The 23005-nt window shown below is 41.6% G+C and overlaps 1 protein-coding gene across 1 annotated transcript; it reads left to right on the top strand.

Moving 5' to 3' along the window:
• Positions 1 to 13421: 13421 nt before the first annotated feature.
• Positions 13422 to 21927, top strand: RGS18 (regulator of G protein signaling 18). The gene is made up of 5 exons (XM_088524390.1): positions 13422 to 13625; positions 14291 to 14392; positions 17758 to 17819; positions 19640 to 19806; positions 21003 to 21927. Exons 1-5 carry the CDS (start codon positions 13507 to 13509, stop codon positions 21255 to 21257), a joined length of 705 nt encoding a protein of 234 aa, XP_088380516.1. The 5' UTR covers positions 13422 to 13506; the 3' UTR covers positions 21258 to 21927.
• The last annotated feature ends 1078 nt before the right edge of the window (positions 21928 to 23005 follow it).

Here is a 23005-nt window from a genome sequence, read left to right as displayed (position 1 = left end):
AAGCTGGGTAGGACAAGAAATGTTTGTCCTGAGTTATACCAAGGATGGATTAGATTAGACATTTTCTAGCTGTAAGATCATGAAGCACTGCACTTGATCACCTGGGCAAGGGCTTGTAACAACTACTTAAAAATGCCTGTACCACAAGTTAAATGTACTTGTCTCTGCTTACGGGCTTTGCCAGGGTCTAGGTGGCCTCTCCACATTCCCTCAGCAGGGTTTTATCCTGCAGGTAATAAAACAGGAGTCTAAAGGTCAGTCTAGTCATCCATAGGTAGGATTTTTTGTTTAAGTGTTGGACACACAGCAAATATTGCTCCCAGACTACTTCTGGGTATATACCAAGCAGCAGACATCCACTCGCTCCATACAGCCTGTCTTCCATGAGGAAGTTACACCTGTCCTTTGAAGTCCATCCAGGCCTTCCCACTCTTACCAAGCCTTGTTGCTACACATGTGACCACTGTAGTACGTCGAGCTAGAATGGCATCATCAAATCTGGAGACTCTCACAGTACAGGTGTATGGTGCCCAAGAACAGCCTTTCTGCAGGAAAGGTGCCCAAGCACACAAGCCAACTCAAACTACAGTCTTTCATTTGGATACAGAAGATTATTATCTCTAAAGTTTCCTGTCTGTGTCCTTACCCTCAAATTCTCAATTTTTCCTTTTTTTTTTTTTTTTTAGCTGAATGGATTTCCAGGCACTCTGCAACCCCGGGGAAAGGGAAGTTGATTTCCTGTCTAGAGAAGGCAGCTCACAGTGACCAGTCCCTGCGGAAAGAATGATTTCAGTATTTCTGAGTTTCCAGTTAATTGTGTTTACTGAAGAGTAGATAACATTAGAGTATCTTGAGGCTTGGCCAGCTTTGTTAAAGAAAATAAAGACAATTCTAGTCTCATGTTAGAAAACTGGAAAACCTGCTCTAGAGGACAGGACAAAGGACAGAGACAGAAGAGACCTCCTTTAGTGCCTAGACGTGCTCTGCAGCTTGCCAAACTGCCCGTCTCCTTCGTGGGAGGCCCCCTGTGAAAGGTGCTGTGTGTCAGAAAGCAGCTGGAGCAGCTTTCTGAGGGGCTGAGCTGGGAGCCAAGGGTGACTCCCGCATGAGCCAAGCCCTCACCCACGGGGAGCAGCCCCAGGCACCGCCAGGAGACTGACCAACGCCAGCCAGGAAACCCCACCAGGAACAGCAGCAGTGGAGCTGGAGACGAGCCCGCCTACAGCGCGGCTCTGGGAAGAACGGGGGTCCCAGGGCTGAACCTAAACGGAGCCCCTGGCGGTGGGTGAGCCGGGGGGGTGACCCACGTGAGCCTGGTCAGGGCAATGAACCGTCTGCCCTGACACGGTGTCTGCTCTCCGGGCTGAGCAATCCAGGAAGCCCCCTGGGAAGATCCACGCATCGCCTGTCCCAGCCAGGAAGACAACACTACTCACATGCTGCCTAGCTCCTCTCTGATCCATTCCCGTCTCATCTCGCCACCCCGCTGCTTTCTTCCCGGCTGCGCTGTGTCACCTGGGCTCCCACTGATTCCTCCTATGGTCAAAGAGCAGATCGTGCAAATTGCTCACAGCAACCCCAGTTCGGCTGTATTTGTCCAGCTACGCTCCCATTAGCCAACAACTCTCTCCTCATTCTCTAATGATTTAAACCACAAACCCATTTGTCACGCTGCATCTTCTCTCCCAGCGAGCAGAAGTCAATTAGCTTTTTCGGCTTTGCACTGAAATGGCCTGGGCTCTGTCTTGCTTCTACACCCTACCAGGAAACACTCAACAATAATGATTTGCCCGGATGTCTAATGCTCTGCCACAGCGAATTTTCAGCTCTCTGAACTTTTCTGTGTACTGAGCACCTGATGCTGAAGGTACATTTTGCTGCCAGAAATTCCAAGGTGAATTAATTTATGAACCTATCACTATAGGACTATAAAATCACCTAGATTTTATTCTTTATGCACAAGAAACTAATGATTACTTTTGTTACCAGGCCTTATTTACTATCTGTTCAACACTTTTTCTCCATTTCTTTCTCCCGTCTTAGTACAGGAACAAACTTTCTTGAAAAACAATGGCTTCAACAGGATCAGGTCTGCTGGTCTATGCAATCTACGCACATATGATGCCTGCAAGTGATTGTGTGGCCATCAGTGACTTCCCCCATGTGTCCCACCTGGGGAGGAAAGAGTCCTAACAGGTACTGTGGGATAAGGAGAAACTCCACAGAATCCAGTCACCTGCACCCATATGGAATCACCAACAGGAATAAGACGACATCTGTATTCACTACCAAGACACACTGGCAAGAAATGGAAAGCACCATACACCTTTTACTTTAAAACAAAACTCTCTATTTTAAGCCATTTGTGTGAGTCCTGAATGCCCAGTGAGTGTGGTGGTTTGCTGTGGGCGATACTGGGATGAGCCTCTCGCATGCTGTGGCCCTCCTGATCATCCAGGAATTTAGGAATATCCAGGAGAGGAATCCAGACTGCATGGGACACCTGGGCACACAACAGCCACAGTACCCAACAGTGCCACTTGCTAGTCACTGCTCTGTGATTTGGACATTCCGGCTTTCGGGTTCTAAAATTGCTCTTTTAAGCTCATATGCTCACAGCAAATTCAAATGAAATAAGATTATCTTACATGGGCTTAGCTTCTTTGTATTCAGTAATGAGAGAAAAGGCTTGTGAAGGATATACCTTTAAAGAGTTTCCTTGGGTCTCCTTTGTCAATGTCTGTCAGTCAGATGTTGATAAGGGCCTCTGCTATCCAGCCTGACTGTTAGAGAGTAGCCAACCTTTCTACCAGTATGGTATGGCACAGACTTGGTTGGATGTTCCTGTAAGCTCACTTCCTAGAGAAAAAAACATCTTTCCGTAAGTGTTTTGCCACATGAATCCCTCTGGGGCCTTGTCACACCGCATCTCTCAACAATCCTTCTCCGGGGCTGGTTTGTCTGTCAGGAGATGCCACACGTTTCTCTTACCACACTAACTATAGGCTAATATGAGGCCTCGTGTTCCTGCTAGGCGCTTTCCTGGCTACCGCTAACACAAGATGTGCAGCATAAGTCAGTTCTGGGGAAGGTATCTGCTATTAAATGGCAGTGAGCACACACACAGTGAACTGTTTGTGAAAGGGTTGCTAATCTCTGCTCCAGCCTAAGAGGCAGCAGGCAAGTTGCCCAGTTGTGTTCAGGCACAGCTCACACAATTAGAAAAGTATTAGCTGAGCTTAATAGGAAAATCAACATTAAGCAGATAGGAGCTGGTGCAGTTTTTAAAGACAATGGAGTGTATTTCTCTGGCAGCAACCCAGGCTAATGGAGGACTTCCAGTGTCCAGAGCAACCTCCAAATGAAGGCTTAATTGGCTCTAAAGCCATTCATATAATTACGAACACTTGTAATGAAGCATGATAAATGCAAGAGCCCAGGACTGTCGCTTGGAGGGAAGAAATTATCTCATCAGTCTCAGAAAATAAATCAAAGCTCTTTTACCTCTTTCCTTACATTGAAACTTCTTTCCAGCTCCTACCTGGCTTGCTGAGTCTGCTTTGGTGCTGGCTTGAAGCGCCGTGCTGAGGCTAAACGGGAATCCAACACAGCCCTGAAATCAGAAATACAAGGCAAAACGTTGCTGGCTGCTGCAGACAGCTCTCCACTTCGCACCCTCGGTGCAAGCGCGGCTCAGCCACTGGGTGGTTTAGAGCAGACTTAGACTGCCCACTGCTGGAGTGAAGGGCACAGGCCTGCAGCAGCAAACCATCAGCTTCTGTGAAAGCTTTGTGTTCTGATTCGGCCTTAAATTTGGCCAAACAAACTTCCACAATTGACTGATGGGGAGATCCTCACGTAGCTGCTCTCTGAAACACCCATCCTTGTCAATTACTCAGATGCAGCAGCAGCAACTGTAGTACTTGCCCCCAGGCAGATTGGGTATATTCCCCCCATACCAGGGACCTGCAGCTTGGATAAAGGGTGGCCAAGACAAAACTGGCTGGAAATCCAAAGCACAGCTCCTGCTGCCTTAGCTGTTGTGTTGGATCAAGCCAAAGATCAATGGGGTTTGCATTATATCACTTCTTGCTCTACAAATTTCTGCTTTACTGAGGACCTACTCACTTACCTGATTGTTTGGGGAAAGACTCTTAAGTTCATCAGGGATTTTAGAATCACAGATTTTGCAGTTAGAAGGGAGTCAGGATCCATCTGGTCCAACACCTCCTCAACGCAAGAACGGCTTTAACATTTTCCCTGTATCCTTTCTACAGTCATGGGACATCTAGTCCCCCTGGAAGGAAACTTCAACCAGACTTGTTGGGAAAGACCTAGATAGAGCACTAACTTGAAAAGGAGAGCTTTGGATGCAAAGTTGAGGTAATACCTATTCCAGAACCTGGCCAATTCAGATGTAATGTCATTTCCTACCCATGCTGAAAAGAAGGCAGCGCAGAAATGCCTCTTACCCCACACTTGGCATACCTTGTTGATGAGACAGGAGAATCGGTAGAGATTCCGGGTTCTCGCTACTCCAGAACTGCCATTTCCAGACCTATGAATAAAGAAGCTTTAGAAGTTTTTTTATTATTTTCTTCTATCTAACATTTTAAAAATTACATTTCATTTTTCATTGCTTTGGCTTAGCAGGGAAAAACAAGTATCACGTTTTGTTTTGAGGGTGGTGTTTGGGAAGGCAGGAAGCTCAAATTTCTTCTTCCCACAATGGAAAAAAAAAAGTAGAGACAGAAGATACCTTCTCTTTCTAAAATTTTAAAGCAAACCCCAAAGAACTGAGAAGAGGTCTTCAGGAAAGAGGGGCTGAGAGCTTTGCTGCAAAGGACAGAAATGGCTTATTGCCCTTCCCGTGCTAGCTTGGTACTCCTCTTTCCCCCAGGACACTCACCCAGAAATTACAAAGCCACTGAGTCCAGCCCAGCAGGGACAGAAGAAAGAATTTCCATCCTATGCAAACAACAGACGTAGGCTGGACTTAGTCAACCTCCCGTGAAGTCTGAAGCTGCGGCATCCAGCTACAATTAAACACTCCAAGCCTCCATCACAGAAGAACCATTTTTCTCATGTGACTAACACGCATTGTTTGTCAGCACCCAAGGGCTTGACTTCCACATGGAAGTGGTATTGCATGAAGAAATACCACAGACCAACCTAATGGCTAGTGCTCCTGAGTATTAAGGTGCGCCAGCTGACCTGCGGAAGCAGGCAATGTCCAAAGTGGGAAGCTAGGAGCACAGCAGCTTTTGGCACAGCCTGGGCATGGCCCCAAAGCCCTCTCCTTCCATCTCATAGTCTCTGCAGCCCCTACTCCCTGTGCTCTGCAATCCCCTGCACGGGTCATCTCATCCCACCTTTTACTTGCAGGGGCTTGCCCAAGCCCCTGGTCGTTCGTCCTCTATGTGATTCCCGAGAAGGCTGGTCTGTCACACTGGGATGAATTAAAAAGGAGACATTTCTTGCACCTGTCCTGTTCTGGGCTTCCTGCTTTGCGGGAGCTTGTGTGAGACCCCAGAGCAGCTCACCTGCACACACGAGGCTTTCCCTCACTTGGCATAGGCTCAAACCTGAGGGGTACCTTGATGTGTCCGCTCCGGCTCAGCCGCAAGGACTGGCCTAGATGGAGGCCCGGGGCTCCCTGTCCCCATCGCTGCTCAAATAGCTGCTACGGTCAGTCGGGCTAAATGAACAAAGCGCAGCAAGGACACATGCAAGGCAGGGACACACGGCCCTTCACAGCCATAAAAGGATTCAGGATCACAGCCCGACTGCTTCTGGTGACAGAGACTACACAAGTTCCTGCCCTCAAATACTAGATAAGGAGCCCAGGTGTCAGAAAGCAGCCTGCATGTCTTAGTGTAACCACACATTTCTGACTGCTGGGGCTCCAAGCGGCAGACACTGACCAAGAAGTAGTCTATGAATTATCTTCTAGCTCCAGACACTAGAGATTCACCAGAATCTACAATATACAGGGTAAGCAGATGTGTTAGATAGCAAAATCTTCATGATTCTCAGCAGAGACACACATTTCTCTGATGCAGATAATCTTTGGAGTGGGGGATGACAGTGTGGGTGTCCTGAAATGCTGTTCCAACAGACAACTGTGCAATACAAAACAATGCACACTGTGCACTGGTACTTGGTCATACTCCCCGATAGCTCATGGCAGAGCTACGTGGCCGTGCTTGGTGTCCGTGGAGGCCACTGGATTCAGCCCAGGCACCTAACATACACAGCACAGCAGGGACAGAGCCCAGCAGCTCTAGGGTCAAAGGCCAAGAGACCATTTCAGGTTCTGCAATGGAGCAGTGACAGCGCTCCATTGCAGAATGGACGTACCCATCTGAGGTCTCTGGACCCAGCAATACAACTAGTTTTCATCAGCTGGGTTTCTTTTCTGCACCCCCACGTGTACATGTGTGTGGCTTCCAAGGTGTTGTCCTTGACTTTGTGCTTACCTCAAGGCCTGTGTGACTAGGACAGATTCAGGCTCTGTCCACAGTAAGTGCTTATCCACCTGGGCTCAAATTTGACTCCCTCTTCTGAGTCCTGGTGAGGGGCTCAGCAGACTGTCTCATGTAGCTGAGATCTGACTCAGGCCCACGTCTGCAGAGCTGCAGGAGCCCCATTCTCTTGCTGGCCAGATGACTGCCAGTGAAGTTCACGTGCTGCTCAACATCTGGCACGAGTTAATGAGTACCAGATAGCAAACTGAAGGTCCATAAGAGGCCTATTTCACATTGTAGATCTCTCCTAACCTGACAGAGTATCTGATCAAGAACCACAGGCTGCGATCTCAAGCCTAAAGACAGAACAGCACTCATGACAACACTCAGATGTCCCACCAGGAGATGGCAGCAGGCTCAGTCGTGGTGGGGAAACCACAGACATGGGTTCTATCCTCTATACCAGGTTGGCCCAGATGTTTTCAACTCTTGCCAAATGATCTTTCTGGTAGTTACAGTCCTGGCCTTCTTTGGAAAACAAGCTGAACCCCAACAGGAAAAGATATGAGAAAATTATCCCCAGAAAAATAAGTACGGTAGCGATAAGTAAAAGGAACAGAATCAACAAGACCTCAGAGCCAAGTCCGCCTGGCTTTAGTCACCGCTGACCTAGACCCAGCACAACTGTTTACAGCAGCAGTAACTGATGGAGCAGGACTTTCCATTACCCACTTGTGGCAGGAAACCTCGTGGCCAGAGCGTTATTTTTATGACTCCGGCTGACATGATCTACGATCCCGCCACCCCGCCAAGGTCACATCCCTCCAGCCGTGCCCTGACGCTGCTCTCTGTGCCCATGTAGGGAAGTGGGGAGCCTGGCGGGGACTCTTCCGGCCGCCATGTTCCCTTCGCCCTCACAGCGTGCCGGGAGATGTAGTCCTGCGGCCGCCTGTGGCTGCGTCGCCTTTTTTTTCCTTTTTTTCTTTTAAGTTTTAAGAAAAATGCTGTTTCCGATGTGTTTCAGCAGAGGGAGCCGCGGGCAAGGTGCTCAGTTTGGGCTGCCAGACCGAGTATGGTGCTCACCCAGCATTGCTAGGCCCAGCCTCCCTCCTCTGGGCGCCCCTGTGCGAACACGGACAAATTGGAGCATTGGAAAGCAAAAATTATAGATTTGGAGACCACCCTGAAAAAAAAAATAATAAAAATATCAGGTGTTCCACAGCCTTGCTGGCAACCTCTAGCGGAAAGAGTTTGAAAACCCCTTGGATGGAGCAAAGCCGCCCAAGACTTTCTCCATCACTTACCAAGAGGGACTTGTGATGACTGTGAATGACACCAAAAATCACTTCACATCTATCACGTGAACCAGCTTCAGACTCGCAATTTCCAGCTTCAGGCAACCTGACCTGATTTGGAACAGAGCAAAAGCAACATTTTTGGTAGATTTGGTGGCTGCAGTACTGCCAAAAATACTTATATTTATCAAATTGACAATGTAAAGTGACAAATGACCATCTGTCTTTACTCAGTGCGGAAGGATGAGAATAGCTTGCTTCTTGGTGTGCAAAAAACGTTTCCTCTGTTTTGAGGAAACATTTTCAGCATGCCCTGCAAAACTTATTTTTGTGACTACAGTATTCTAACTGTGTCAGGGAAATTCAGTGGAGAGAGAGACGAGATCTGCACGTCAGGCCAGTGGAGGACTAGCTTTAAATACTGCATCAAAGTCAAAGCTGGCTAAGTTCGACATGTGGAGAAGACAAGGATGATGTCAAATCAAAAGCCAAACAATGAAGCACATCATGATTCTGGCTGAAAGCCAGAAACATTAGAGAAACTGTGCACAGATAGCAAGGTCATTTGTCATGAAGGCAAGGCTGACAAGGAGGAATCCATGAAATCTCTACTGCTAAGTAGAGTCCAGAAGCAAGAGCTGCTTCTGTTCTTTTATTACTGCTCATACTCAGTGCGTCTCAAAATGGCTCAGATTTTACCCAGATCGCATAGTCTTCAGATAAGATTTTTTGCATAAATTAAGTATATGAATAAAGTGAACCTTCACAATTAGATTCTTTGGATATGAAATTCCAAAATCTGTACCCTATCTGAAACTTCCTGCCAGCCTAACTGAGGTCATAGTCCTTTGCATATTACTGCATTGGGTAATTAACAAGCTTTTCGGAAGAGTTTTGCAACACTGATCAAAAAAGTGGCTCATAGGTTGTGGAGAAGCTCTTGTCACCCTGATACATAACAGCTAAAGCCTTTTGTTGGAAACTCTGGGAATAACTAAGAGAAGAGATTATGGCTGGCTGCAAACACTGGCAGTGAGTCAGCTGTCCTTACCCTGAAACCAGCCTTTTCCTCAAGAGAAGTAGGAGGAGATAAAGGAAACTACTATTGCCAAACTTAGATCATAAAGGAGAGAAAACAGTCCCAATTTCATTTTAGAATACAGCTATTCTTGATCTTTAATACTAAGTGAACTTTCCTGGAAAGTTTTCCTCAGTCCTACTGGTGATTTGATAGTCATTCAAATACAACCTGGAATTACTAAGCTTCTATATAATTTTAGTAGTTAACTTCCTTAGGTAAAATACCGAAGAGAAAAAAAGATAACTAGTAGCATTAAAGCTTCAGATATTTTCTTTTGGCAGATTTTGAAACTCTTTATATATTTACACACTTTTTTGTGATAACTCATTTTCAAAATTTCTTGTATTGATTTGTTACTTCTTTAAAGAGCAATCCACCATCCTACTTTGCAAACCCTTGCACTGTTTACATTCGTTAAATCAGGACATCAGAAAAATATCCCTTAAGAAAATAATAATAATAATAAAACACAGTAACTTATGGCCTAGCAATAGGTCTAGCAATGCAGAGGAGCTCAGCTGTGCCATAGGCATCCCCAAGATACTCCCCAAATCATCTGGGCAGAATAGCCAAGTGAAAACATACCTCATACATCAGCATTTTGCTTAAACCACACAGTAGTTCAGTGGTAATGAACTCCATTCTGATGCAGAAAACTGAGATTTTATTCTTTTTTTTTCTGTCCTAAGGGCTTTGATCTTATAGTTAATATTCAGCAAACCAGAAGTCACTACTTTCTTTCTTGGGATGGTAGTCTCTCCTTCTCCTCTTTCACAGAAGGACCAGAAAATCTGCAGCCCAACATGTGCTGTTTCTTGCACTGTTAATATGGCTTAATAAAAACTTTTTCTTGAAAAACGGATTGTCACATGGGGAATGCCTATGGGTTTCTGATGGACAGAAATAAATAAAGTAGGGCACTTTGGGCAGGATTTTGCAGACATTCCTGCCTTCAAGATTTCCTGTGAATACACTAGAAAACATTTTGAAATACCCCTGCGACAAGCCCTAGATGAGCATTTCTGCAGGCTAGACATTAAAGCAGTTGTTTAACAAGCAGCTGATGTCATTGCTATGCACTTGTGGAAAGCTAATTGTAAACACTGAGTGCGGTTCAGCCAACAAACCAGCTTCCTGTAGATTAATTATGACAGTGATGTATATAATACGTAAATAGAATCCATCAGAGATGCAGTCCAAATAACCATGGGGCAGGCAGGAAACGAACACAGCTGAGCACTTTGCACACTCACTTTCTTGCTTTGACCTTTCAGAAGACTAGATAAATGAATTTAGTTTAGCACTCAAGAAAGCATTTCCCATAGCAGAAGTCATGCAGAAACCAAGGATTCCCAAGGAATTTTTAAGGGACAGTTAAAACTTCTATTTGAAATACGAGGAAATTGGCAGACCATATTGTCAGTAACTATAGATAAAAAGAGACTTACACAGATCACGAAAGCTGATGAATATAGCCTAATAGGTCAAATTCTTAAAGCCTCTGTCGTTTCAGAAAAACACCTTGAGTTTGGAAGCCCACCTCAACCCAGAAAACAGAAATCCCTGCAAGACCATCACCAGCAGAGCTTCTGTACTCCATGGTCACCCAGAACCTGTCTGTTTCATTTCTAGATACATTACATATTCCTAGTCAGAGACAGGTATTTCATTTGAATTAATATAGTTTATTCCAATCTCTTGGCGATTGTACTTCTTTTTTAGAGGAAACCAGATAAATATAAAATAACATTCACTAGCTTGTCCAGAAGCAGAGCCTGGGTGTCAGAAAGACCTAAGGTTACACAAGGGATATGAGATATGAGTTTTCACTGTGAATGTCTTACAAAATACTTCTGAGACCCCTGGCAAAACCTTTTGAGAATACTTATGGGCTCTAAATGGAAAGTATTACATTGATGCTTTCAGTGATTTACATTTGAAGCAATGCAATTTTGTTTTCTTCCTTTTAAACAGCAACAAAAGGAAGTTCTGTAACATGACATATATGTAGGGATTATAATGCTTCTCTTCCATTGACTTTGAAGTATCCCACATACCAGCTTCAGTACAGTGCCTCTGCAGCACACCACTAAAGAAAACCACTGAATTAGCAGACTACAAGCACCTCTACTTGAGATTTATCATGAAATTATTTTCACACTGGTATTGTTCCATGAAGCTTTTTTTTTTTTTTTTATCTGAAGATAAGTAGAACAACTGTGTTTTGAATTATACCATTATGAAATGTTAGGTCCAATTATAGTTTGCAGTAATGGGTAAACAACATAAATGCTGACGAAACCGATAAACTGTTGAGATGTTTCTGAAGAGCAGCAGAGCTATTTTTCCAAACAAGATTCTTTCAAAACATGTCAGCTCCTGATGTAGTAAAAGGAGATATATGGGAATACATCTTTTCATCCTATGCTCTTCAGCAGTTTCTTTCTGTGCTTATTCTTCACAGGACAGTAGAGATATTGTGCTATGTTGCTTTTGTTTGGCATAGAGGTGAATATTGCTTCTCTTCAGCAGCAAATAAGACAGACATAACCCTAAAAGCCGTGCAGCTGGTAAAAATGGATCCGAATTGAAAACAGTGGCAGAGCTCCATTGTGGAGAAGTCGGGACATTGATAGGACACGAACACAGATGTGAAAGAGGAAAAGTTAACACTTTGCTAGCAAATAACCGAAAAAAAATTGAGAAAGATGCAGAGGGACTGCTAGCGAGGGAGAACTGATTGCACTCAAGTTCTTAGTGCTGAAATGAAGCACTCATCAGCATCCTTCCCAAAAGGTCTATTAGGACAGTACAGTAGATGGAGAAAAGGCTGTGAATTGGGACATTTGGGTCTCTTCATAAATTTCTTTAGAGCTTTCTATTGCTCCAGTTATGTCATCAGCAGCTTACATAATATTCTTGGCCTGCTTCTTCTAGCTTAAAATAACCCTTCCTCACTTTTGTGAAAATGATCTTGAAGTAGATAAGACAGGCCAGAGCATAACAGAGTCATTAATACTGTTGCTATAACTACTGAAGCCTGCAGTGGAAAACAGAAATGCTTATTAGCACCAGCACTGTCACTGACAAGGCGCAGTCTGACTTTGATGCAATTTGGCTATTTCATGGGCGTGAATTTGATATTAGCTTTCTACTAATGGGGAAGAAAAAAAAAAAGAAAGAAAAACAAAGGAGAAAAAAAAAAAAGAAAAAATCATGTGGGGGCTTGCAATTATTCTGTTTCCTTTCAAGAGTTCTGAATAAATTCTCAAGAGATGTACATTACACTGCTGCATTCATGTTATCATTAGAGTATATTACAGAAAAGTTTTGGGCATCTAAGACCTAAAGTCCCTTGCTTGAGAGTCATTTAAAAATGGATTGGAGAAGCCATTCTAGCCTGTGCTGGGAAGAATCCGTCCCAGGCTTGGCATTGGAATAGGTGACATAACGTGTCATTTCCGTCTGTAACTCACACGATATTGTGGTAACGCCACCAGAAAGTAATTCAGTTATGAATTAAGTTCCACACTACACATCTTTCTTAAATCAGCTTATATGAACTGTTAAGACCACAACTGACAACATTTTTCAGGAACTAAAATCACTAGGTAATAAAATTGTGACAGATCAACACAGAGATAGTATTTTATACACATCAGTAGGTGAAAAAAAAACTGTATGACTTTCAAAAAAGTCAAATAAAATGTTTTCTATATTCCTTTCCATACTGGCAAAAGGCAGAACCAATTTGTACAGCTCTGGATCAGGTCATTTAGTAGCCAGACTCGGTTAATAATCAGTGACCCTGGTGCTGATACACAACCAATGACTTTTCTATTGAAAGCCTGATGGATGTGACCTCTCAGAAGAAACTGGCTTTCAAAACTGCAGTGCTTAGCAGTGCCATAGGAGGGAATAAAAGGTGCATACACACACTGTTCAGTATTGCAAACCATTCCTCAATACAAAAACAAGCTCAAAATTAGTTGTAGGTACTCATCACTTTGGAAAAAAAATGGTGCTAAAATAAAGATCTCTATTTACAAAATATCTGATCACACACAGTTTCACCTGGCTCTTCTGGGAGCTTCTGAGCTGCAGGTTAGCCTTTTGCAGTTAAACTGATTGCTATGACTTGCATGTGGCACCAGAGACTGCAGAGGGCAGTTTAAAGACAGTTAAAAGTTCTGCTAAGAGCTTAAGGCAACGCTGCGGGTTAGTCTGTGCAAGATGATTCTCATTTTAAAGAAACCGTGTTCACTTCCCCCAGGCGTTCAGGCAGAAACGACGGTGCCATCCTAAGCCTAGGACAACATCAAGTTTTAGGCACGCAAAGGCAGGAGCTCTGCAGCCGCCGCATCCGCGGCGATGACCAACGGCCATTTTGCAAAGCCACCATCTCACTTCCCTAAATGACGACCACGTAAACAAGACGCTCCTTGGAGTCCGGCCTACGTGCAGCTGGAGCGAAAGCAAAGGTGGAGAACCTCCTTCTTTTCACTACCTGCTCTGGAAACTTGTCAGCCGCTGGGGTTGACTAGCGATCGAGCCAGAAACGGCATGTGACAACCTTCGTGAACCCACCAACTGCACCAGCTGCAACTCCCGTAAGGAAGTTGAAGAAACGTTCGCTGAAACGAGGAAGCTTTGCTAGAGGAAGATGGAGAGCCCCCTTCTTTTATTCCCGCAGCTAAACATTTCTGCTTCCAAGGATAAATCCTATTACAAAGTCATGAAACCAGCCCATAAAGAGGAGACAAATAAAGCAAGCAAGCCTGGGTAAGTTTTAAGGTCACGCTGACACCTTGAGAGCTCTCTGTACATAGAGGATTCTTCTAACGCAGCTCGTGGGTATGAATTTAGGGCACAGTTCTTTATATTTTTGACTGATATCTGAAAACTTATGAATTGCAGGTCTGTGAACCATGTACATAAAATATTAATTCATTGAGGGAATATTTATTAAGAATAGCAATATGAAACATACCGAGTGATCAACAAGAAAGCAGGAAGTTCTGAGAAATCCCTTTTTAAAGCCTAAATATGATCAGGGAAGGTTTCTTTTTAAAAATTTCAAATGATGGAAAGCAATATTTCCTTTTCCTTAGCAAAAAAGAATAGAAGATTTTGACCTAATTGCCCATGCCCATTTTTAAAATAAAAGAAAAAGATAAATAAAAATGAAAAAAATTCCATTACCTTTTGCCAGTGCTTCATATGTAAATGCATGCTAATACGCATAAGGAAGAAACTCATTAACATGAACATTGCAGTGTAGAAGTCTCCTACATCAATATGTAGGAGAAATACCATCGACATTACTACAGCTGAATGCAGACAGTAATAGTGTGTGATGCAGACACAGGGAGATATTAGTCAAAGGAAATTCTTGGAAAAATATCTTTGAACATGGTGCTTTAAAGGCTACCTGAACTCTGTTGCAGAGCTAAGCAGAAGAGAAACAGGCTGAGCCTTCTCCTGCAGAAAACAGAATTCCACGAAGACGATCATCTTGGCAAGCCTGCAAACCTGAAAAAAGCAGCAAGGTAAGTGTTGCAAACACAGGGGATCCCTGTCAGGAAGGGGCTGTGTGTCTCAGAACATTTCCTGCGTTCAGTGTCTGTGTGCATGCAGGCTTGGCACAGAATAATGCTCTTAAAATCGATGCCACTTACGCCTTGGCAATCTAACCCAAGCATAAAACACTATACATCAGGTTAACTCACTGCTCGCGTTTGTGTGGTAGGCATAGACTACTACTCAGATTCATAGCAATAAAGAAGTTAATCTTGAGGCATTACATAGTTTTCAGAGAGTTTTTCTGTGCTAAGATGTTTGGTCAGTTCCAAGAAACTTTTTTTTTTTCCTAAAAAAAGGAAGAAAGAGACAAAACAGAAGAAAAATGTGGAGAATATAACCTGTGCTTTTCTGAGCTACCTCAAATTCAAGCTTTTATTTTATTCTAGTCTTTCTGTACCATTTACTTTTATTATAATAATTCATATGGGGTGTGTAAGTGTTGATGATTTTCCTATAACTTTCCCTTCGTATTCCATCATTTCTAACTGTATTAAAATGTTTATACATAAACACACACATAAACAACTGTATTCATGCTAACAGCATTTTTCTTACTTCATTGTCAATACTGAACAAGAATTAATTTGGGCACATAGCTAATAAATTACTTCTTCCAAAGAATTTATACTGTTCTTTGGAAAATAATCTTCTGATGTGCGAACATCAGCTGAATGTCAAATACTGAATTTATAGTTTGCAACAACTGCAGTAATTCTTTGAACACTGTCTTGTCTCAAAAAAAAAAAGTCATTTAACCATTGTGTAATATTGTCTACATGTTACTATTTCCCATAAAGATGCAGGGTGAAATCTTGGTCTTGCTGAACTCTGTAAGAACTTTGTTCCCATCTTTACTGGGGAGCCAGAATCTCACTCATCCGCTAAGAATTGAAGTTGTAGGACTTGAGTGAAAAGAAGGAATGCTTAAAGACCTACAGCTTCATAGTCTAAAATATTTGCAGTTCATATCTTTTCCTTAGAGAACACTTCAGTGCTTCTGTTTTCCTGATAAACTTACCAAACTTGTTTCAGTAGTTACTATCTTTGGGGCCAAGATTCCTGCCCCAACCAGAGCACTGCTTCTACAAACCCCTTACTGACTATGCATAGATGCTAAAAAATATACCAAGGCCTAAACTCTTCCTGGAACTCTGGTAAAAGCAGCCAAAAAATTGATATGCAAACATTTGCTTCTGTGCATGTGAAGTGTTACTCTATGTTGTTGCTCACATATGAAACCTTCTGGCACATCTGAACGATAGGAAGCAGTCAGGATTGGCACACTCTCCACTCCACATTCAGAGGGGGATTCATTTCTTTTCTTTTCCTTTTTTCCTCTCTTTCCTGTGTTGCTGCTGACACAAAGCTTAACTAACTTCAAAAGCTTTACACCTCACTCAAATACAAGACCTTGCAATCATAAGCGAAGGCAAGAGAGACCCTTTTTCATCAACTAATTTCCAGACACGTAAAACCATGCAAAAACTGAATCTAAAAAGAGAAGGCACCATCTCCATGACATGTGTAGGCAGACAGTTAGTAAAGTATCCAGTCATCAATACATGCTGATCGTCTAGTAAAAGCACTTGCAAAGGAGGTGGATGCAATAGCAATAAATAATGCTCTGAAGAACTTCCCTCTTCCACCAGACACAACCACTTCCTTGCTCAGCCAACTGCTTTTAACCACATGTTGCTCTCAGCCAGGTGCTCAGCTAACAAGGATTGTACTGTTCTTGCTGTATGGAAGAGAAACTCGCAGATACTCCTTCATCTAGAAACGTGCTTGCTATATAGAGAGATTTACATTTCTTTCAGTGAAAAACAAAAAAGATTTTTTTTTCAAGTAACAAAAGTAGATAACAGTTTTGGGTGCCCAGTGTTTTACTTAGTTTTAATAATTTCCATTCTTTACACAGAGATAATAAATGGCATAAGTAGAAAACAGATTTTTATGAAACTGCAGATGAACAGTGTGGTGAACAGATGGTGAAAACACCTACAACCTGTAAACTAATCCTGTTTCTTCTCTCCTTTACGAAGTGGCAAAGAGGAACAGATCTTGCTTTCCTATTTGCTACTTCCACACTGAATGCTGCTGCCAGGTCCTGGGTTGACCTAGTTTCTGAGAAAAAATTAAAAATTCCCCCCAGAAGTTGCCCAAAAAAGTAGAGGAGTCCTTCAGTATTCGGTGCTGTTTTAGAGTGTATATGTGCCCTGGGTTTTATCTTTTGCTATTACCAGCTTCATTTTTGTAGCTAAAGGAACCCATGGTTCCCAAACGTAGAAATCCACACACTTCAGAGAACTGCACTTTTTAAATTTCACACGATTTGAAAATGGTTCTGAGGAATGAGCTATCATTTTCCCCAGCTATAGAAGTCCCCTTCCTTGGCCTACATTCATCTCTTAAATTTCAGCTCTGCAGCAGTTGTACCACTTGAGAACTGCTCTCTCTGTAGCTAAAGTTTCATTTCTATAAGCAGTGACATCAGCTAGAAGAGAAATGGCACCTCTGGCAAATCCTCCTTTCAGTTTCATACAAAACCAAGATCCTTAGTGCTTTCCAAAGTCTTGAACTCTGCATCATCTAAACTTTTTGTGCCAACAGATATGTGCCAGTGGAAACCAGGCAATAAAAGAACTTTAAGCCTCAGCTAGAAAGGAAGAACTGTTTTCAGAAAGCACTTAATCCCCTAGAAGTTGATCTGGTTCTCAGCTCTAATACCAGCTTCCGCTCTATAAGTTGCGTGTGTGGGGACTTTGATACTTCCAGTGTGCAGTTCTTTACACTTGAATGAAAATGTTTAAAATTATTATTCATATGGCACCTAAGAAAGTGGCTTTCCCCTTCAGGCTTAGAAAGAGTCATAGTCCTAGCACAATGAAATTAATCTCCAAGCCTAATTCAGTTGTAGTTTACAAAATAAGGGATAAATAGAGGGCAGCCTCCCAAAATAACATGACATTTTCAAAGTGCTTGTGGCAAACAAGCAGACCTGTGCGTGCTGTTATCCTGGGAGGGCATCTCCTGAGCTGTCCTGCTACTGCTGCAGCTTTGTCTTCACGCTGTGGAGCTTCCGTATTGCATTAAAAATAGACTGTGGTAACACAGTGTCAGACCAAGCACGCTCAAAACCACATGCCTGCAAGAGGACGTCGGTCTTGACAACCAGAGCCTTCTTTGTAAGTTAACCAGGTAGCTGACCTGATGATTCCTGTAGCAGCTTTACTGCAGTGCATGAAGTACAGTAAAAAGTACAGATTAACATGTTACAATGGCTGCATAAATACATACACTTCCTCAGAATCGCTTTTTGTTTCTTAAGCAGCGTGTCTCCTGAAGAAGCAGTTAAATGGGGTGAATCTTTTGACAAACTGCTTTCCCATAAAGGTTAGTAGTGTTTTCCTCTCCCTGATGACTATCGTTGCTTGATGGAAAATCATAAAATGCAGTTGTGCAAATTAAACAGGCCTATCTATTACTTAGTTAATATGATGTGTCATTTATATCAGTATAAATTTCTGCTCTAGTTTTATGTTTAGGCAATAGCATGCTGCAAATACTGATAATAATTGATTTCTATTTTTTAAGTTTAGTATTTCATTGAATAAAATAACATCACAGTCAGTGAAGAATTCCTTCAATAACCAGGAAGAGATGACCACAGGCAAACTGTTGCTCTGTAATGAACATCAAAGTTGTTTTCTCCTGAAGGAATACTTAGCAGGTGCTTGGATAAAATCCGTTACAATAGTGGCCTTCTGACCAATTATTTATAAAGTTATTTAATGAAACTTGCAGTCAGTGAAATGGTCTCTTCTGGACTCTGTTTTTCAGTTAGCGAACACGATTGCTATGTTCTGGACAGCTAACTGCTATCTTAGCATAAATCCTGAATGACAGTTGTTAAAAAGCTGCAAATACACTGGCTACTGTCTCATCCATCATTTCATCTCTTTCCAACATCCCGCAGCAGAAAACAGTAGCCGTTGCTTCTAGCAAATGTCCCTTTCTTATGGTTACACTGGATCAAGGCTGCTATACTTTTTTTTTTTTAGTATTACTTCACTGTTCTCTTGTTGGGAAAATAAGAGAAATTAAGCAGACTTCAGAAGATTAAGTCTGGAAATGTCAGGCGAGTGATTTAGGACCCTCCGTTCTGTTGCACATCATCAGTACCCTCTTTCAGGTAGATAAATCCATCCAGCAGCACCATCTCAGCAGTTTTAAGATAATCAGAGACAGTGATCAAAGGCAAGCAACCTTTGGGATGAGCGTATTTAGCTGTATGTTTGCAGAAGCTTAAAATTTGCCAAATCAGAAGCCATTTGCTCAGATACGAGAGCTATAGCAAGCAAACTCTGGCCAGAAATTGCTCATGATGATTACAAAAAAAATCTAATATCTTCTATCTCTTTGTTTTGAATGTTGTTCAAATGTTAAAGTGCAAGGCCCTTGCAAAGGAAAATATTTTCGAAGTCCTTAGTTTTCCTATTGGTCGCTTTCGATACAGCTTGTTTCTAAAACAGTGGTAGCAACAGACATGGCCATTATTAGAAAATAATTATCAAGTGCACATACAACAGGTACACACATAGATCTGGAATATTCGCAGGCCACTTGGTTCCCATTTTGGAGGGAGACGTGTTTGATTCGGCAGGAATGGGTGTTCGGGCACAGTGCTGAACACCACGTGCTTTTCAGATCCATTGCTCGAGCAGCTGGCACCAGCACAATTGCAACTGTCCCACATGTGGGAAAGAAAATATCTGCAGCCTAATGACCAAAGTAGGATAAGCAAATTGTAAAGATGCTAAAGCCATTCAATTCATTTTGAATTATTACTGGAGAAGAGTCTCCCTGTGAGCAAAGATTCACATACTGCTTGGAACAACCTAAATCTGATATTCACACTGAACCAAGCCCACCCTTGTCAGAAATACTACGTTTTGGTTGCCTCCATTTCTAAGCCGGCAGCTCACAAGCTTGTGGTAGTGGGTTTTTATGGAGGCTGAGAATTTTTTTTACCACAAACTTTCACAGGAGTCAAGTCATGCAGGATCCTGATGAAAAAACTGCACTTTTGAAACCTATATATAGTTATCTATAATGTGATGCATTTCAAAGGGACCACAACCTATGTTGTTACCTTGCACAGATTGTAACTACCTAGTATTTTTTTTAATGCAATTCAATATTCCCTTCTGTAGATGGATTGGATGCCTTTACGAAGTTTCTGAAAACTGAATTCAGTGAGGAGAACATCGAGTTCTGGATAGCTTGTGAGGATTACAAGAAAAGCAAAACTACGCATGAACTTATCCCAAAAGCTAAGAGCATTTATGAAACATTCATACAGAAAGATGCACCAAAAGAGGTACAGTAAAAAAAAAAAAAAAAAAGAAAAAGAAATTTTCAGGAAAGACAGTGTTTGACACAAACCACATCTGATGCGACCTGCTTTTAGGAGTATATGCCCAGAAGCAATGACAACAATTAATCATGTTACCGCTGACACAGAAGGCTGTATCCCAAATATCAAATCTTCAGAAGAAAGTCTGGAAGCTGCTGCACAGATATTTTCCCTTTCCTCCAGAGTCCTTTTAATATCCCCCTGTATTATTAAGTAAAAAAAGAGCATGAGTTTAAATATTACGCCATAGGATTCAAAGATTCTGAGTGGTTTGTAATGCCAGGAAGTATATTTAAATATACAGAGTATATTTAAGGAAATACAGTCAAGCTAAATATTAATGCTGCAATGCAACATATCAGCTGGTGCTTGTAGCAACATACTGCGTATCTGTCTTTAGAGATACTCCAGGAAAGCAGAATAGTTCTCTCATTCTCTTAACCTGTAATTATATATTACACCAATAAAAGCTCCTGAATCTTTGCTGTGTAATTTAAATAACTCAAATGACCAAAAGAAATTATTAAACCTACCTTTTCAATGGCTATTCATAACACTTAAGCATTCTTTTTGAGTAACAAAAAAAATCTAATAGTATAATCTTGGCATGTTATAGGCAGCACACTAAAATACAGTAATCCTGATTATTACTAAGACAAATTTATATTATTATGTAGTACCAGAAGGCTTTGTGTTTACATTTTTTTTTCATATTGCTGGAATGTGTTTTAAAGAAGTCATCATATAAATGAAAAAGGAACATTTTTTTGCCTGCCCTAGAAAGGCAGTGAACAGATTGGGAGATGATGAATTCTCACTGAAATGAAGATCATGTTCTTCAATAAATCCTTCAGGCCTCTAATTTCAACTAATTCTCCTAATTCTCATCAGATCAAGTACATCACTTGCCTATGCACCTCTTTACCCTGTATTCTTTTAGTTGCCAGAATAGGAAGTGTTAAATACTTTAACAGGTACTTCCCTGTAAAAGAGTGAAAAAGATTTAATTCTGATTTTAAGAGAATATTTACAAAATGGTGCAATTTCAGCACATAATTCCCATAGATGATTTTTAGGATTCATATTTCAAAATCTGTGAATAATAACATAGGAAATGTGTTGATGCTTATTAAAAAAATACACTTTTTGCCATTCTGCAGGTGAATCTGGACTTTCACACCAAAGAAGTCACAAGCCAGAACATCAAGCAGCCCATCAGCACCACCTTCAACGCAGCACAAAGCACAGTGTACAAGCTGATGGAGCAGGACAGCTACCCACGCTTCCTAAGATCTGATCTTTATCTAAATTTAGTGAAGGGGAGAAATCCCAGTCGTCCCGCTATGAGGAGACGGTCACGATCTTTTACTGTCAATGAATTCCAGGAGGTGCGATCAGACTTTACCATTTGGTAAAGCCCACATCAGCCCATATGTATTCTAGCTACTGCGGTCATATATGTGACTTAAAACCCCTTTTTTTTTTTTTTTTTGCTGATGTAAATATATGTGACTTGAGCACGGTTACACCCACTCAGATCAGAGTGCTGTAGTCAGTGCTTAAGTTCATTTCTGATAGAGAAGGGAGCAAGACACGTTAGATACAAAGTGTTTGTACAGTATGGTTTTTTTTTTGAAGTCAAACAAAATTTGCAATTACATTTGGTTAAAGACACTGATATTCCTACATAAAAGTGTTGCTTTAAATGCCAGCTGATAATACCCATCACATATCCTGGCCTTGTGTTAGTTAGAAGAGTTTTGTCACGATGTGGATCTATAGACCCAGCTTTTGCACATAAGTATGTTTGCAATATTTGCTACACTAAGCACAGACTTTGTCATATTTTCTCATACTACAGAGCGCATCGGAACATTAATTAGGCGAAAAATAAAGTGACAAGGATTTTAACTACAGCCACTGCATAAGTAAAATTTATGCTATTGTATAATTTAAAGATAACATAAGAATATCTATTTAATTTTAATAATGGCATACTTTATATTGTTTTCTTCTCACACGTCTGGTTTGTGTATTTAAATTGTGCTGTATAAAATAGCTTTGCCATCAAATATCTGTATTCTATTTTTTTGAAACAAATTGCAGTAACAAGGGGCCAAAAATGCTGTTTTAACACACATTGGCTTGTTAAACATCAGGCCAATGTACCTATGTATATACAGATATATAAAATATATGTATACATTTACTTTCATTTGTAAGGGCTCATGCTATGCTATTTTTATTACTAAAATTTATTCTAAACTTTCTGTGATTCTGAAAGAGAATGTGAAATGTAACAGCTCAGACTATGGCAGAATGACCTTTGGTCTCTCTGTCATTAAAATACTCTCTATGGGGAAATGGCAGGAGGAAGGAAAAATTCCACTTTTATTTCTCTACTACTCAAGTCATGCACACCATTTCTATGTGCAGTATATGCAGTTATCATCTCTTTTTCTTCTGGATTGATGCAGAGATATCTTGAAGTATGTGATAGTTGTTAAAATATTAATCATTGGTTAAGTTTCACAGTTGAGTTACTGCAAGCTTTAGTGATAACTGTGATTTGTGTATTCAATCATCTTGCACAGAATTTTCTTTTTTTAAAAACCTTTCAGTAAGCAAAGTGAAGCGGCACAGTTCCTGAGGACAGGACTTTATATGTTTATTGCAAATTCAGGGTGTATGTGAACAGCTCAGTCTGAGGGCTTCAGTGTCCATTTTACTAACTTTCAATAAATGCAAAGTGATCTACTTCAAAAGCTGTCAGTTTATTATTAATATATGGGTGAATATAATATGAAGATGAGTTGAAATCATTACTCTTCCAATCAAAACTGTTATTGTAAGCAAAGCGCACGGGTCCCTAGCACACTGGGGAAGGCTGCTGAGCTGCAGAGACCTGAGATCACAACCATTTGCAAGCCCTTAGGCTGATCTGGGAAGCAAATAGGAAACATATCCAACTCTGGGGACCATAAGCCTTGCTCGCTTACCTCATTACTCTTCCCTGAGCCAAAGGAGCCAAGGCAGAATGCAGAGAAATGACACTTTCTGTGCTGAAGTCAGTATGTTATTTTCTGACTTGATCATTTATGCTTGCTCTTTGGAAGCATTCCTCCAGGGTCAGGTCCCCCTTCCCACTATTTCTCTGTCCCTT

Source organism: Tinamus guttatus, unplaced genomic scaffold (assembly GCF_059628265.1).
Source record: "Tinamus guttatus ecotype Peru unplaced genomic scaffold, ASM5962826v1 Tinamus_guttatus_pri_ptg000211l, whole genome shotgun sequence".
In the NCBI taxonomy this organism is placed as follows: Eukaryota; Metazoa; Chordata; class Aves; order Tinamiformes; family Tinamidae; genus Tinamus; species Tinamus guttatus.
The sequence above is the reverse complement of the archived record's forward strand: the minus strand, read 5'-3'. Positions and strand labels throughout refer to the sequence as shown.